At 45.0% G+C, this 15,675-nt stretch overlaps 1 protein-coding gene across 3 annotated transcripts in view; it reads left to right on the top strand.

Annotated features, from left to right (window-relative positions):
- The window catches only part of CBY2 (chibby family member 2), a 56,285-nt gene extending 46,138 nt beyond the window's left edge, over positions 1–10,147 (top strand). For 2 of the 3 annotated variants that reach the window (XM_070480804.1, XM_070480803.1), the window contains exon 3: positions 8,743–10,147. In XM_070480804.1, coding sequence (XP_070336905.1) covers positions 8,893–9,960 — 1,068 coding nt within the window. In that variant the 5' untranslated portion in view covers positions 8,743–8,892 and the 3' untranslated portion in view covers positions 9,961–10,147. The remainder of the gene's footprint in view (positions 1–8,742) is intronic. The other variant, XM_070480805.1, reaches the window with a different exon arrangement.
- Positions 10,148–15,675: the final 5,528 nt, after the last annotated feature.

Genomic DNA, 15,675 nt, shown 5'->3' with positions numbered 1-15,675 from the left:
CCCAGACCTCTTGTTAGGGCCCCAATCTGTCAAGGACAGATTGGTTTAACCCATGAGACCAACTCAGTGATACCACTGGCCAAGGAGACCTACTGAGAAGGAGCTGGCTTCAAACATCAGCTGAGGAGCTGTGGGATTCTGTACTTCATGTGTTTGCTTAGCTCAGATGCTCGCTTTTTGGAAAGCCCTTATGTAAAGAAATATATTCAGCATTTGCTATAGGGTTTTAGGCCAGGAATGGTTAAGCCTTACCTGTAGAACTGGCCATTGGTTTGGTCTTCATGACAGCTTGCCTTCCACCTTCTTGGCCTCTCCCAACAACCCCAGGGAGCAGGCAGAGCAGCTATGTTTAGGTTAGACATGACATTCAGAGAAATTAAGTGACTTTCTCAAGAGCACTCAAAGATGGGACTTTTAAGCCCAAAGCTTGTGGAAATTTGGAGCCTCTATCCTCACTGGATTATAGATTCAAGATGGTGGCATGGACGACCAGCACGCTTGTGTGCAGGGGCAGCTCCCTGGAAGGGCTACATGGATGGACTATTGTGGAATGAGTGACATGGGGGAAACCTGACTGTTACTGATTTTACAGGAGGCAATGATATCTCTGCAGTTTTAAAATATGAATTGAAATGGGGCTATAGCTTTACCAAATATACTAAATATATTAAAATGAGTGAAATTGCCACTTTTTAAAATATTATTTTTTTTATTGCGTTCATCATAGTTTACATCATTGTGAAGTTTCAGTTGTGTATTATTTCTTGTCCATCACCATGTAAGTGCTCCTCATCATCCCCTGTGCCCACCCCTCAACCCCCTTCCCCTGGTAACCACTGAAATGTTCTCTTTGTCTGTGTGTTTATCTTTCACATATGAATGAAGTCATATGGTGTTTGTCTTTCTCAGTCTGGCTTACTTCGCTTAACATAATACCCTCCAGGCCCATCTATGTTGTTGCAAATGGGATGATTTTGTCTTTTTTAATGGCTGAGTAGTATTCCATTGTATATGTATACCACATCTTCTTTTATTTCTTTTTTTTTTAAAGATTGGCACCTGAGCTAACATCTGTTACCAATCTTTGTTGGTTTTTTTCCTTCTCCCCAAAGCCCCCCAGTACATAGTTTATGTTCTAGTTGTGCCTCTGGTTGTGCTATACCATATCTTCTTTATCAAATCATTGGTCTTTGGGTACTTGGGTTGCTTCCATGTCTTGGCTATTGTGAATAGTGCTGCAATGAACATAGGGGTAGAAAAGTCACTTTGGATTGTTGATTTCAAGTTGTTTGGATAGATACCCAGTAGTGGGATAGCTGGGTCATATGGTATTTCTATTTTCAGTTTGTTTTTTTTTTAAAGATTTTATTTTTTCCTTTTTCTTCCCAATGCCCCCAGTACATAGTTGTATATTCTTTGTTGTGGGTCCTTCTAGTTGTGGCATGTGGGACGCTGCCTCAGCGTGGTTTGATGAGCAGTGCCATGTCCCCGCCCAGGATTCGAACACTGGGCCGCCTGCAGCAGAGCGCGCGAACTTAACCACTTGGCCATGGGGCCAGCCCCTCTATTTTTAGTTTTTGAGGAATTTCCATACTATTTTCCATAGTGACTGCATCAGTTTTCAGTCCCACCAGCAGTGTATTAGGGTTCCCATTTCTCCACACCCTCTCCAACATTTGTTATTTTTAGTCTTAGTGATTGTAGCCATTTTAACAAGTGTAAGGTGATATCTTAGTGTGGTTTTGATTTGCCTTTCCCTGATGATTAGCGATGTTGAACATTTTTTCATGTGCTTATTGGCCATCTGTATATCTTCTTTGGAAAAATGTCTGTTCATGTCCTCTGCCTGTTTTTTGATCGGGCTGTTTGTTTTTTTGTTCTTCAGTTGTGTGAGTTCTTCATATATTATGAAGGTTAAGCCCTTGTCAGGTATATTATTTGCAAATATTTTCTCCCAATTGGTGGTTGTCTTTTTGTTTTGATCCTAGTGTCTCTTGGCTTACAGAAGCTCTTTAGTCTGATGAAGCCCTACTTGTTTATTTTTTCTTTTGTTTCCCTTGTCTGAGAAGACATGGTATTTGAAAAGATCCTTTTAAGTTTGATGTCACAGAATGTACTGTCTATATTATCTTCCAGAAGTTTTATGGTTTCAGGGCTTATCTTCAAGTCTTTGATCCATTTTGAGTTACTTTTTGTGTTTGGCGTGAGATAATGGTCTAGCTTCATTCTTTTGCAAGTAGTTGCCTAGATTTCCCAACAACATTTATTGAAGAGACTATCTTTTCTCCATTATATGTTCTTGGAGGCTTTGTTGAAGATTAGCTGTCTGTAGATGTATGGTCTTATTTCTGGGCTTTCAGTTGAAGATTAGCTGTCTGTAGACGTGTGGTCTTATTTCTGGGCTTTCAGTTCTCTTCCACTGATCTGTGTGTCTGTTTTTGTACCAGTACCATGCTGTTTTGACTACTAAGGCTTTGTGGTACATTTTGAAGTCAGGGATTGTGAGGTCTCCAGCTTTGTTCTTTTTTTCTGAGGATTGCCTTAACAATTCAGGGTCTTTGATTGCCCCATTTGAATTTTAGGAGTCTTTGTTCTATTTCCATGAAGAACGTCATTGGGATTCTGATTGGGATTGCACTGAATCTGTGGATTGCTTTGGGTAGTATGGACATTTTAAGAATGTTTATTCTTCCGATGCATGTGCATGGAATCTCTTTCTATCTCTTTATGTTATCATCTATGAAATTGCCACTTTGTAGGCCAAAAAATGGTAGAATGCCAACAGTTTCACATAGTTCAACCTAATATCTCCTCCCCACCTTTCAGTGCATTTTGGTTGATTAGTTCCCTGGCAAGGACTCGTTATGCCTCCATGGTGTGTGAAGTGTGCTGTTCTAATTCTCAGGACCAGGGATGTCAAAAGAATAAGGGACAGGTCACTGTCCTTACAGAATTGCAATTTATATATCTGAGGAGAGGATGAGACAGGACATAAGAGAATCATGGCAAAGTAATAATATCAATACATGCAAAATAAAATATCTGGATAGCATGAAGTGCTAGAATGAGCATGGAGTTTGGAGTCAGATCGCCCCCTTGTTGGCTATGTGATGTTAGGTAGAAGCATGGTATTTCTTTTTGGTAAGATATCACATATGAATATGGAAATCAATTAGCATATCATCACATAATAGTCATTCAGTAAGTGTTATTTCCTTTTGCCTGTTCTGTACAATCTTCTTCTAAGGAAATGCTGAGCAACTTCTTTTCTGAATCCACAGTAACCATGCTTGCATGTCTGTAGCTCTCTACAAAGAAAGAAAATGTCACATATTCTCTTTTTATTTTTGAACTCTACAACAAACTCTCTGAAATAAAGAGGGCCGATGTTAGTAAGGTTTCTGTGGATGGTTGTACAGGTTGTGCACGGCAATGACATAATTGTGAATGGCACGCTGTAGAGCTGGGCATTGTACAGCCTGCACAAACATATGGGATGGCTCTGAATCATGTTGGCATCCACATTTTCTAGATATGGAAACTGAGGCGCAGAAATTAAGTGATTTTGTAAGGGTCATGCACTAATGCAGCACAGAGTCAGACTCTCTTCGGATTTTATGATGTCTAGTCTCCTGTTCCCCAGATCTTACTGCCTGCTTTAATGCTTGCTGCTCTTTACCTCCCTTATTTGCACCAAGAAATAATTGATGCTATTCACTGATTTTTCAAATTGATTGGAAGTTCCCTGAGGGCAGGATCTGAGATGCCAAATTAATGTCAGTGGATTCATTGACATAAATGTGGAGAGATTATTGGTATTGGCAAGAACATTCAGAGTGAGAATAGATTAGGGCAAGGAGTTTTCACAAGGCCAAGAAAGAACTTTCTTTTGAGGACTAAGTCTAGTTAAGCCTGATTTGAATTGGGGGAAATATGGGAAAGAAAGAGTTTGTCTTGGCTCAATGTCTTCCCGAAGTTCAATCATGATGCTTGTCATATTTGAAATGCCGGTATATTTAGCATTTCTCCTTAAATCTTCTCACTTTCAGAAATAGAAAAGTTGCTGCTTTCTCTTAGCCTCACCTTAATACTATCTATAGTATCGTGGGTTTAATAAAATAGGTATCTTTTTTCTAAAACAATTACAATAAATATATGACTATTAAAATTTTAAAAATGTTTAAGTGTTCTGTCTAAGAAATTAGGCTGTGAAGTAATGCTGGACTTGGCCACCTTCTCTGCCCTGTCTGGGGATAAGAGGAAAGATGGTAGGACTAATTTATAAGAGGAGGATTTGGTTTCCTGGGTAAGGAGGTAAAGGGGACCCATTAATCCATCAGCATTTTCTGGATTAGGCGCTGTGGGAATGGAACAGAGAAGGCACAGGGTCTTCTTGGGAAGTGTTGGCCATTTAAGGGAGGGGACAAGATGCCAAGTAGGTGGGTAAAAGACGGATGCTGGGGCCATAGTGGTACCCATTTACAAACACATATCCATTGGACCAGAGTAAGTTAGACCAAGAGGGTGGTTAGAAATAACATCACTAACCCATCATTATACAGAAGTGGAAACCAAGGTCAGTGGGGGAGAGGATGTGAGCAAGGTCACCTTATGGCATGCATAAGGGCAAGGGTCCAAATACCCAGATTGTCCATAGTTAGGGATCTGCCACTCACATGTTAAGGTTTTATTTAGTGCATTTCTGTTGGGGAGATAGTCGAAAACTCCTTGGGTACTCAGTTCGGAATGTGGATATAGAATAAAGGCAGCTGACTAGGATGAATTAAAGGCCATCACGGATACTCTGAACAGGGATAAAGCATTAGTGATTCCTATTTGGACATTCAGTTGGAATGAGAAACCAAACAATCATAAAAAAGAAATGAGACAAGTGGGGAAATTTGAACACTGACTCAGTATTTGCTGATGTTAAGGGATCATTGTTAAATTTTAAAGGGATGATAACGGTATTGCGGTTTTGTTAAAAAGGTACACATTGATGTATTTATGGATAAAGTGACACAGTGTCTAAATTTAGCTTTAAAATAACCCACTGACAAGGAAGTAGCTGTGGAATTGGGTGGTGGTATAAATGAAACAAGTGCGGCCTTGATTTGATAACTGCCGAAGCTGGGTGATGGGTACGTGCAAATTTATCAGACTATTCTCCCTCTTTTTGTATATTTTGAAATTTTTCCATAATAAAAAGTTAACGAAAAACTATCTTGACCCCAAAGCACTGAAAGTCCTTTGATAAATCCATGGCGGTTTCCCACATATGTGCTTCACACGTATAAGGTTCAGGGAGCCAGAACTGGATTTGCAACTTAGTGAATGAACTTGTGCTGGTTAACTTCTCTGACTTTCGGTTTTTCCATCTGTAAAATGGGAATAATAACATCTTATTATGTCAGTGTTGTGAGGATTCAATGAATTTGGTAGGTAGCTCACTCAGGGCCTCTCACAAAGCTGGGGCTCAATATTTGTTCCCTACTTCCCTTTCCGTCTCAAGATGGGGATACACACCATCGACTAAAACCACATTTTCCATAGCAATACCGTCTAGAGTGAGATCCTGTTGAGATGGAGCCCTAAGTAGGTTCTAGTGGGAGGATGGAGAGGATCTCTCAAGATTCACTCTTTAGTGATCTTGACTAATCTTACCAGAAATCGGAATCAAGGGACCTTCAATTTACAAGGAAACCATCTAGGCTATCCACAGTGAGGTTCATTCTGATCACAGGTTCAGCCACAAGAGCCATGTGCTTTCCCAATTGAGAAATATGAAAACCATGGAGGCTGGATTTATTTAAAGTAAATAAGGTTCTGATTGCAGAATGCCCTCACACCCTGGCTATCCGGAAGATTAAGCACAACCTTACAAAGTTAATGACATGCGCTTATTGCAAAGTTAATGGCATAGCACTGTGCCTTCTATTTATCTAACTCTTTAGGTCTTAAAGATTCTAACCCACTTTATACACCGTGCAAATTACTTCTCTCTATACACGCATATATATAATGCAGACAACCTAACTTGTTTTCTGTCTTCTCTATCTGTAAAATTGTGAAAGTAACCTTAAAAATGAGGAATCGATATTTGGAGAGCATTGCAATGTACTTGGATGAAATGCTCTTGCTGCTTTTAGAAGTAGCTATCATGATCGTATTTTTATTTAAATTCATTGCTGCAATTGTTGCCTCTTCTTCAGGATGTAGTCCACCTGTTCACCACTTTCTGAATACATCTCCGAATTCCTCTATTAGTGAACCTACTTTTCTTGATAACAATACCTTGCATTTCTATGGCAATTGGCAGTTTTAAAAACACTTTTGCATTCATTATCTCATTCAATCCTCACAATAGTGTTGTGAACTAAGCAGGGCACGGGTTATTTTCTTTTTACAGGTACATTTCACTGACTTTTGATGTTGGAAGGAGCCCTTAAGATCGTGGAGTCTGAGTCCGTCTTTTTTTTTGGTGAGGAAGATTAGCCCTGAGCTAACATCTGTGCCAATCTTCCTCTATTTTGTACGTGGGATGCCTCCACAGCATGGCTGATGAGTGGAGTAGGTCCACACCCTGGATATGAACCTGCAAACTTGGGCTGCCAAAGCAGAGTGCATGGAACTTTAACCACTCTGCCATGGGGCCAGCCCCCTGACTTCCTTTTTTTTACTTGGGAAAAATCTGGGTCTCAGAGCGGGTGAGAGAGCTCTCCAGTTTCACACTGCCCATCAGCAATAGAACCAGGACAAGAATGCTCGTGACCCCCAGTCTTGACTTCTTGGCTTTTAATCGTGGTGTAACCCTCACCTGGGCAAACTATACTTTCCACCTAGCTTAGAGCAGTCCTGACTGCCCGAGGGAGCCGGTTAGAAATGCAGATTCCTGGACCATGCCCCAGACTGAGTGAATCAGTCTCGCAAGTAGAAGCCTCTGAAATCTGCATTTACAGCTCACTGGGTTGGGGGGGGTGCGGGGGGGGGGCGCGTCGGCCTGGTGGTGCAGTGGTTAAGTGCTCACGTTCTGCTTTGGCAGCCCAGTGTTCGCCAGTTCGGATCCTGGGTGCAAACATGGCATCACTTGGCAGGCCATGCTTTGGTAGGCGTCCCACATATAAAGTGGAGGAAGATGGTCACGGATGTTGGCTCAGGGCCAGCCTTCCTCAGCAAAAAGAGGAGGATTGGCAGCAGATGTTAGCTCAGGTCTAATCTTCCTCAAAAAAAAAAAAAACAAAAAGAAAACTCACTCAGGTGATTCTTCTGTACTGGGAAGTGTAAGAGCTGCTGGCTTGTTGGGTTTAAGCTCTGTGGCTCTGATTCCCTTTTTATATGGTGGTCTTGAGGAGCATGGCCACCATTATGAATTCCTCTTTATGAATTCCTTAATGTCTTTTGCAATGTTTGTTACCACATGTTGAACTCTCGTGATATGTCTGTGATGGTGCCCTTCCATTCCAAAATTATCGCCTGGACTCTGCTTTGAGCCTAGCCCTGTGTCGATGGATGTTAAGGGGGCTGCTGGCCGGACAGACTCAGGCGTGGCTAAGAGTGGAGGATGACCCTGAATAGGGCGAAGGAGATGGCTGGGCTGACCAACAGCACCTCCATTCTGGACTTAGTAATTTGGGTGGCTGTGGGGTGATTATGTTCCCCCTCTGCTCACACCAATTGTGGGTACATATCTGCAGCTGGGGTAGCTTGAGAACAGTGTTTGTTCCTCCTCTAGGGTGACAGAAGTGTGCCAGAGCCCACGCTTAGCGCTTAGCACATTACCTCTTTTAACGCTAAAAATATCTCTATGAGGAAAGCAGTAGAGGCAATTATCCGCATTTGGAAATGTGGAAACTGAAACTCAGATTACTTGCCCCTGTTATAACTGATAAAATAGTGGGGCTCCGACTCAAAAATTTACTTGACTCCAAAATCAATGCCTTTAACCCCCACGATGTATAGCTGGTTCTCATCATTCGCAGATTGCACATTTGTGTGTTTGCTTACTAAAATTTGTCTGTAACCCCCAAATCAATACTCGTGGCACTTTGGTGGTCATTCATGGACATGCACAGAGGGACGAAAAATTTGAGTCACCTGACACACATTCCCAGCTAAGGACGCTTCTCGTTTCAGCTCTCGTACTGTAAAATAGTGTCTTTTTCACAGTTTGGTGCCATGTTTTTCAGATCTTTCTGCTTTTGTTGGTGATTTCGCTGATTAAAATGGCCCCCAAGCACAGTGCTGAAGTGCTCTCTAGTTTCCTAACCACAAGAAGGCAGTGACGTGCCTTCTGGAGAAAATATGTTAGCTAAGCTTTGTTCAGGCATGAATTATAGTGCTGTGGGCCAAAAGTTCAATGTAAACAAATCAACAATATGTAGTAAATAAGGTATCTTTCAACAGAAACACACGCAAAACAAGATTGTGTACTGATTCGTTGATGAAAATGTGATCAGATGCTTGCAGGAACTTAACCCTGTATTTCTCCTAGGAGAAATGGTACAGTATTCACTAATTCAGTGTTTGGGGGGACTTTATAGGACAGAACTGCCGCGAATGTTGAGGATCAACTGTATTTCCTTGTGAGGACCCCAAGAGGCCAAGTGCCAAAGTGCCCACTGTGGCCAGGCCAGACTTTCAGACTGGGTTTATTGTGGGGTATCCCGGCCTCGTATCGGGTCAGCCAGCCTTGGGGGTGTCCGCTCCTTTACTAACTCTGGGCTTCCCTGTTCTCTCCCGCAGAGGGGCACAGCCGAGCCTTTCCTGAGGCTCCACAACTTGTACTCCACCCCGCGCTGCGCCAGGCAGGCCGCCCTGCCCAGGCTGAGCCGCCGGGTGGTCAGCCAGCACTCCTACCCGCTGAATCGCTTCTCCTCCGTGCCCTTGGACCCCATGGAGCGCCCCACCTCCCAGGCGGACCTCGAGCTGGATTACAACCCTCCCCGCGTGCAGCTCAGCGATGAGATGTTCGTCTTCCAGGACGGGCGGTGGGTGAACGAGAACTGCCGCCTGCAGTCGCCGCACTTCTCTCCCTCCTCCTCGTTCCACCACAAGCTGCACCACAAGAGGCTGGCCAAGGAGTACCTGCTGCAGGAGGAGAACAAGGCCCTGCGGGAGGAGAACAAGGGCCTGCGCGAGGAGAACAAGACCCTCCGCAAGGAGAACAAGATCCTGCAGATCTTCTGGGAGGAGCACAAGGCCACGCTGGGCCGGGAGGAGAGCAGGGCCTCCTCGCTGCTGCTGCACAAGGACAGCGTGGCCCTGGAGGTGGTGAAGAAGGACCCGGCCCTGCAAGCACACCGCGGCAAGGAGACCAACACCCTCCAGCTGCTCCGCGAGGAGAACCGCGCCCTGCAGCAGCTGCTGGAGCAGAGGAAGGCCTTTTGGGGCCAGGCCGAGGAGAAGGCGGCGCCCATGGAGGAGAACAAGCGGGCGCCCTCGCCCCACGAAGAGCCGCACGGCCCCGGGCTGCTGCCGGAGCAGGGCCCGGGCCTCGCCTCCCCCTTCGAGGAGCCCAAGGGGTCCGCCACGCCGCAGGAAGACTCCAAGACGCTCCGCGCCCTGCGCGAGATGGTCAGCAACCTGTCGGGCTCCTCCGGGGAGGAGGAGGGCAAGGCGGGCCCCGGCCTGCCGGACGGGAGCCAGTGCTTGGAGCTGCTGAGGGAGATGAACCAGGCGCTGCAGGCGCTGCGGGAGGAGAACCAGAACCTGCAGGTCCTGCGCGAGGAGAACCGGCTCCTGCAGGAGGAGAACAGGGCGCTGCACGTGCTGCGCGAGGAGCACCGGCTCTTCCAGGAAGAGAACAAGGCCCTGTGGGAGAACAACAAGCTGAAGCTGCAGCAGAAGCTGGTCATCGACACGGTGACCGAGGTCACCGCCCGCATGGAGATGCTCATTGAGGAGCTCTATGCCTTCATGCCGGCTAAGAGCAAGGACCCCAAGAAGCCCAGCAGGATCTGAGGCCGCCCAGGCGCCGCGGAGGCACCGAGCTTCGGGCACAGAAGACTCCGGCGAAGAAAACCTCCTGCCTCTCTTCTGTCTTCTCGCCTTCCCCCACCAGTTCGTGCCTGTTGAAGAGCAGAGTTACGAGCCTTCCTAAACTCAGAGTAGTAATAAAGGCGTGAGGAGGCTGGGGCCAGTTAACACCAACGTGCTGCTCTCCGTCTTCTTTTTCTTTCCTTACTATTTTTTAGAGCAGTTTTAGATTCACAGCAAAATTGAGCAGAAGGGACAGAGATTTCTCATATACCCCCTGCCCCCGAACACACGTGTAGCCTCCCGCGTGATCAACATCCCCACCAGAGTGGTAAATTTGCTACAACTGATGAAGCTACGCTGACACATTATAATCACCCAAAGGCCATAGGTTACATTAGGGTTCACTCTTGGCGGTGTACATTCTGTGGGTTTGGACAAACGTATAATGACATGCATCCGCCGTTATAGCATCAGAGTATTTTCACTGCCCTGAAAGTTCTCTAAGCTTCACCTATTCTTCCCTCGCTCCTAACCCCCAGCAGTCTCTGATCTTTTTACTGTCTCCATAGTTTTGCCTTTTCCACATATCAGAGTTGGAGTCATACAGTCTATAGCCTTTTCAGATTGGCTTTTTTCATTTAGCAATTTGCATTTAAGGGTCCTCTATGTCTTTTCATGGCTTGATAGCTCATTTCTTTTTAGCGCCAAATAATATTCCATTGTCTGGATGTACCAGTTTATCAGTTCACCTACGAAAAGATATCTCAAGTTTGGGCAATTATGAATCTGGCTTCTTTTTCTTCTCTCTCTTTTCCCCCAGTCCTTTCCTTCATTATTGTCTGTTTTTCTCTCTCATTTCCTCCCTTTTTTCTTCCTTTTTCTCCTCCTTCTCTCCTCTTTCTCCTATCCTTCTTGCTCTCTCCTCATCTTCAGTTTCTGAGGCTGTGGCATGGGGATAGCTTGTGGGAGAAGAGGTCCCTCTAGGCCAGGGCTTTTCCACTGTGCTGCTGTTGATATTTGGGGCTGGATAGCTCTTTGTTGTGGGGGCTGTCCTGTGTGTTGTGGGATGTCTGGCCTTTGCCCACTAGATGCCAGTAACAGCCACCCAACCCCCAGCTGTGACAACCAAGTATGTCTCCAGACATCGCCAAAAGTCTCCCCAGGGGACAAAAAACTCCACCTCGTGCCCCCACTCCCATCCCCCAACACTGCCCTAGGTTTCTTAAAGCATATTCCTTGAAGTACTAATCCTTGAAATGCTCTGAGAAAATGAAGGTTTCTGTGGCGGAAATGCTGCTACAATCGTCTCTGGCAGATTCATAATCATATTCCAACTTAAAGAGTCTGAGAAGCCCTACAGTGAGGAAAGCTGCTTAACTTTGGTGAACCTAGAATTGCCCAATTTTATTTCATCTTGAAATTTCTTTTTCTGTCACCCTGCTGATCACCCAGTTTGAGAAGGGGTGTTCAGTGCTCTCCCTGACCCTAGGCTCGCCTCCCTATTCCCACGTGCCCTCTGCTTACTCATGGTTCGTTCTTCCCAGTTGAAGGTAAGAGGTGGGGCGGTGGCTGCCAGGTTCACTGGAGGGAGGTGTAGAGGCTCAAGATTTGGTGTCCTAGGCTTTGATTTCCATTTCAAGTTGGACATACTTTATTTTTTTTGTGAGGAAGATTGGCCTTGAGCTAACATCTGTTGCCAATCTTCCTCTTTTTTCCTTTTTTCTCTGCAAAGCCCCAGTACATAGTTGTATATCCTAGTTGTAGGTCATTCTAGTTCTTCTATGTGGGATGCTGCCACAGCATAGCTTGATGAGCGGTGCATAGGTCCAGGCCCAGGATCTGAACTGGCGAACCCCGAGCAGCCAAAGCAGAGAGTTAAAACTTAACCACTTGGGCACGAGGCCGGTGCCTGGACATAAGTTAGAACCAGGAATTTGAAAGCTACCCTCAGGTGACTGTAGAAGGGAGTCTGGTAGAGGTTCTCAAACTTTGTTGTATGGTGGAATCACCTCAGGGTCTTTGAAAAATACTGACTCCTGGATACTACCCCCAAAGTTCTAATTTAGTTGATATTGGGTACCACTGGACATTGGGAGGTTGAAAAGCTTCACAGGTGATTACAATATGCAGCAGAGTTGAGGAATCACTGTAGCTGGGTGAGTTAAGCTGCCTATTGATTCTCAGGATAACGCTCCATGCACTAGTGATGGGGATAAATGAGTAGGCATATGTGAGGGAAAGAAGAAGTTTACCCATGTCGCTGATGGGAAAACTGATTGCTATGACAGATGTGAGTTTGAGACTGAAATATCCTCACTCCTAATCTGTTGTTCATGTTGGCTAGATTTCTGAGCCTTGAGCAAGCTCCAGAAGGGGAGGCAAGGCCATAGCTGACAGCTGCAGAGCTCTTTGTCCATCACTTGTCACTTGCCGTGACCCCATAATCCTCAGTATTTGTGAGGTGGGCATTATAGTTTCTTCTACAGCTCGGGGAGCTGGAGCACCAATGGACTTGCCAGAGGTTAGCTAGCTAGGAAGAGCCAATCGGGGTCTTCATCGCAGACCTAATGACTGCAGATCGCAAACTCCTTCTGTTAGATCGCACTGCCAAGTGAACTTGATCTCCAAAAGAGGTTTTGGTGCCTATTTTCCAGATTTAGGAGCTTGTCAAGTCTTATACAAAATAGCATCAGAAATTCCAAATGAGGGAGAACAATGATAGGAGAATTCCCTCTCTTTATTCAGTGACTACACATTTAATCTGCACACGAGGGCAGAAGGTGACTGATGGGCAGGCAGAGGCTGAGTAATTTATTCCCCTGTTGCCACCAAAACCTGACAAATAGGTAGTTTTTGCCAATGGGCCTCTAGCCCTTTGCAGTTTTTTCCCCCTGAATTTGGTAAATACATCATGCAGGGCATCATGAAATACCAAACATTGTTTAAGTCAGTGTAATAACTCCAGGGTGGAGGGGCTTTTCATTTTTGTTTTTTGATAAAATCAAATCGATTTCTGTGTTTCTAGACAACTGGAAGACAAAAGGCACACTCTCCCCATGTTTGTGTTACAAATATTTAACTTGGATTAAGCTACGTAGCAGCAGTTGGAGGCTGTGCAAGCTGAGAGAGCTAGGACTTAACACTGTTTAACAATGTCAACTCTCTCTGTCAGGCAGAATCTAAACGGGTGAAAAATTAGCAAGAAGGACCATAAAAATGTCATTTTTATGGAGTGGGGGTGATTTACTTCAAAACAATGTTTCGTTGTATGGTGCAGTCTGTCATAGACTAGCTAACATTCTAGTGGCCGCTAAGCTCCTGTAGAATAGAATGAAATTTCATTCATCAAGGAGAGCTTCCTTTAAGCATCTCTGGGCTGTTTTCAGCTCTTTCTGTGTCTGCCTCCTGGTCCAACTTTCAGTCCTTCTCTCATGGCCAAGGAGCCTATCTTCTCTTTGCAAGGCATGTCTTGGCTCCAAGTCTCTAAGATTTGCCTTTAGAGAGCTAAGCATTCTACCTTTCCTAGCCCCTCCCGTTTGGTCCTTGGCCCAGCTGGCTGACACTCCTGGTTGCTAGAGTCAACTACAACCCTACTGCTGAGCTGGCTGAATCCTATCTAGTGCCCATAAGTTGAGGGTCAGGTCAAATAGAGAAGAACACTCACAACCTAAACAACTAGTTAGTTAACGGAAACGAAAACTCCCCAGAATTAGTTCAGGGAGGGGATTCCAATAGGAAAATCTATGCAAGGACAGTCATTCTGGGTTAAGCAGAGTGTGCCAACAGTAGGAACCAGAAAACAATTCTGGAGAAAATCTTGTAGGCTTTTGTATGCTCAGATTCTATTCTTGAATTCTTCCCTTTTCTAAGGGCTTTTCATAAAGTGGAGTGACCTCGACCTGCGTGTAGTGAATGCCTGTTGGAGTCCAGTGTCACTTTTGGCAGTGTAGAAAACAGCTGGGAGGAGGCTACACTGGGGTGAGGAGTTTGATGTAGGAAGTTGATGACCCCTAAATCCTTGATAACCATCATTTTATTGTGCCAGGAGTTAAATTTTTGATTTATCAGATGGGAAATGGTTTCTACTGAGAAGCCAGGCCATCTTCAGAATATTATGCATATACCAAGAGCAGCTGCTGGAATCCGCGTCCTTCCCATTCATATTTTTGAGCCCCTGAGTTGTTTGCAGCAGATGCAACATCTGTGCTTGGGGCTGCCCGCCCCCTTTCTCGTTCACATGCAAGTGTTCTCCAGCCTGGGCTCTTATCAGTTCTTCTGGGTAAACAGTTCTTTCCAAATTTCTTACTCTCTTTGTTCACTCAAACAATGGCCTTTGTAACCAAGAACAAAGTTAGGAGCAGGTGACGGATTATTTTTAAAGCTGTCAAGACAAGTGGTGTTTAATTTATGACATTTTCTTTCTCTAGGACTGCCTTGATTCTTTGCAGATGGGGTATGTCAGAGCTCTCCATCAGAAATCCTCAAGCCATGGGAACACTAAGTCTTCATTCTTTTCAGAGACTGGTCAGTTGTCACTCAGGAATGCTGTGTGAGACGGAATAGAACTTCTTGGTTGTCAGCTACTTTTTCTGGACCTATGGTTGGGTTATCCTCACCTTTTCTCTCTCCTTCACTCATGCAGTCAATCACCAGGTCCTGTTGACTTTGTCTCCTCAATAGCCCTTGAATCCTTCTGCTTCTATTTCCATGGGTGTAATCCCACTTCTGGCCACGGTCACCTTCTGGGTGACTGCTCCGGCTCTGACTGGATTTCCACATCTCCAAGGTTACTTCTAGCCCATTCTCCATATTGCAACCAGACTGATTTTCTTAAATGTGTGAATGTTATCATATTATTTCCTTATTTCAAATTCATCACTAGCTTTCCATGATCTTTAGGATAAAATAAAACTTTCCTATGAGTCTCTGGCTTAAGTGTGGACACTACTTAAATTCTTCTGAATATTCTGAATACAGTGAACATATCACTGCTTCTCAGGGTCCCCACTGGGCTCCTTCAGAATTCAACATAATTTAACCGGCTGTCCTCCTTGTCTCTTGGAGGTTATATCCAGAGAGGAGAGATTCCTTCTCCTGGGAAGGACAGGCAGAGCTCCAGGAAAGATGTACTTGGAGTGGTGAGGAAGATGGGAACACCTGTGGTGCCAGGTGGTTGTAACGAATCTTCCCTGGTCATGACTGGTTTTGGGTGTCAAAACCAATAACCTCCCACATTGCTTCTTGTGTTTAGTGAAGATCATCTACTCTGAACAGCCACGCACCGGCAGCATGGACTTCAGAGTCACACTTCTGGGTCTATATCTCAGTTCCACCACTTATATGTAACTTTGGGCAATCCACTTTACCTTTTTGTGTCGTAGTTTCCTCTTCTAGAGAAAACAATGGTGTCTGCTTATATCACTTAACTATTGTTGCATTATAAACCTATTCCAAAACTTAGTGGCTTCTGAACCATTTATTTAGTTAGACTGGGATCAGCTGGGCTGTTCTGGTTGCAGCTGGACCCACTCGTGCACCTGTGGTCAGGTGGCAGGTTGCTAGGTGGCTCTGCTTCCCATGGTTGGCTGACTGTCAGTTAGGGCCCTTGGCTCTCCTCCATGTGGTCTTGTCCTCCAGCAAGTTACCCTAAGCTTACCCTCATGGCAAAGGCAAGGACGCAAGAGAGAGAGCAGCAGT

Source organism: Equus asinus, chromosome 11, assembly GCF_041296235.1.
Source record: "Equus asinus isolate D_3611 breed Donkey chromosome 11, EquAss-T2T_v2, whole genome shotgun sequence".
Taxonomy (NCBI): Eukaryota; Metazoa; Chordata; class Mammalia; order Perissodactyla; family Equidae; genus Equus; species Equus asinus.
Note: the sequence above shows the minus strand (reverse complement) of the source record. Positions and strands in the feature narration are given on the sequence as shown.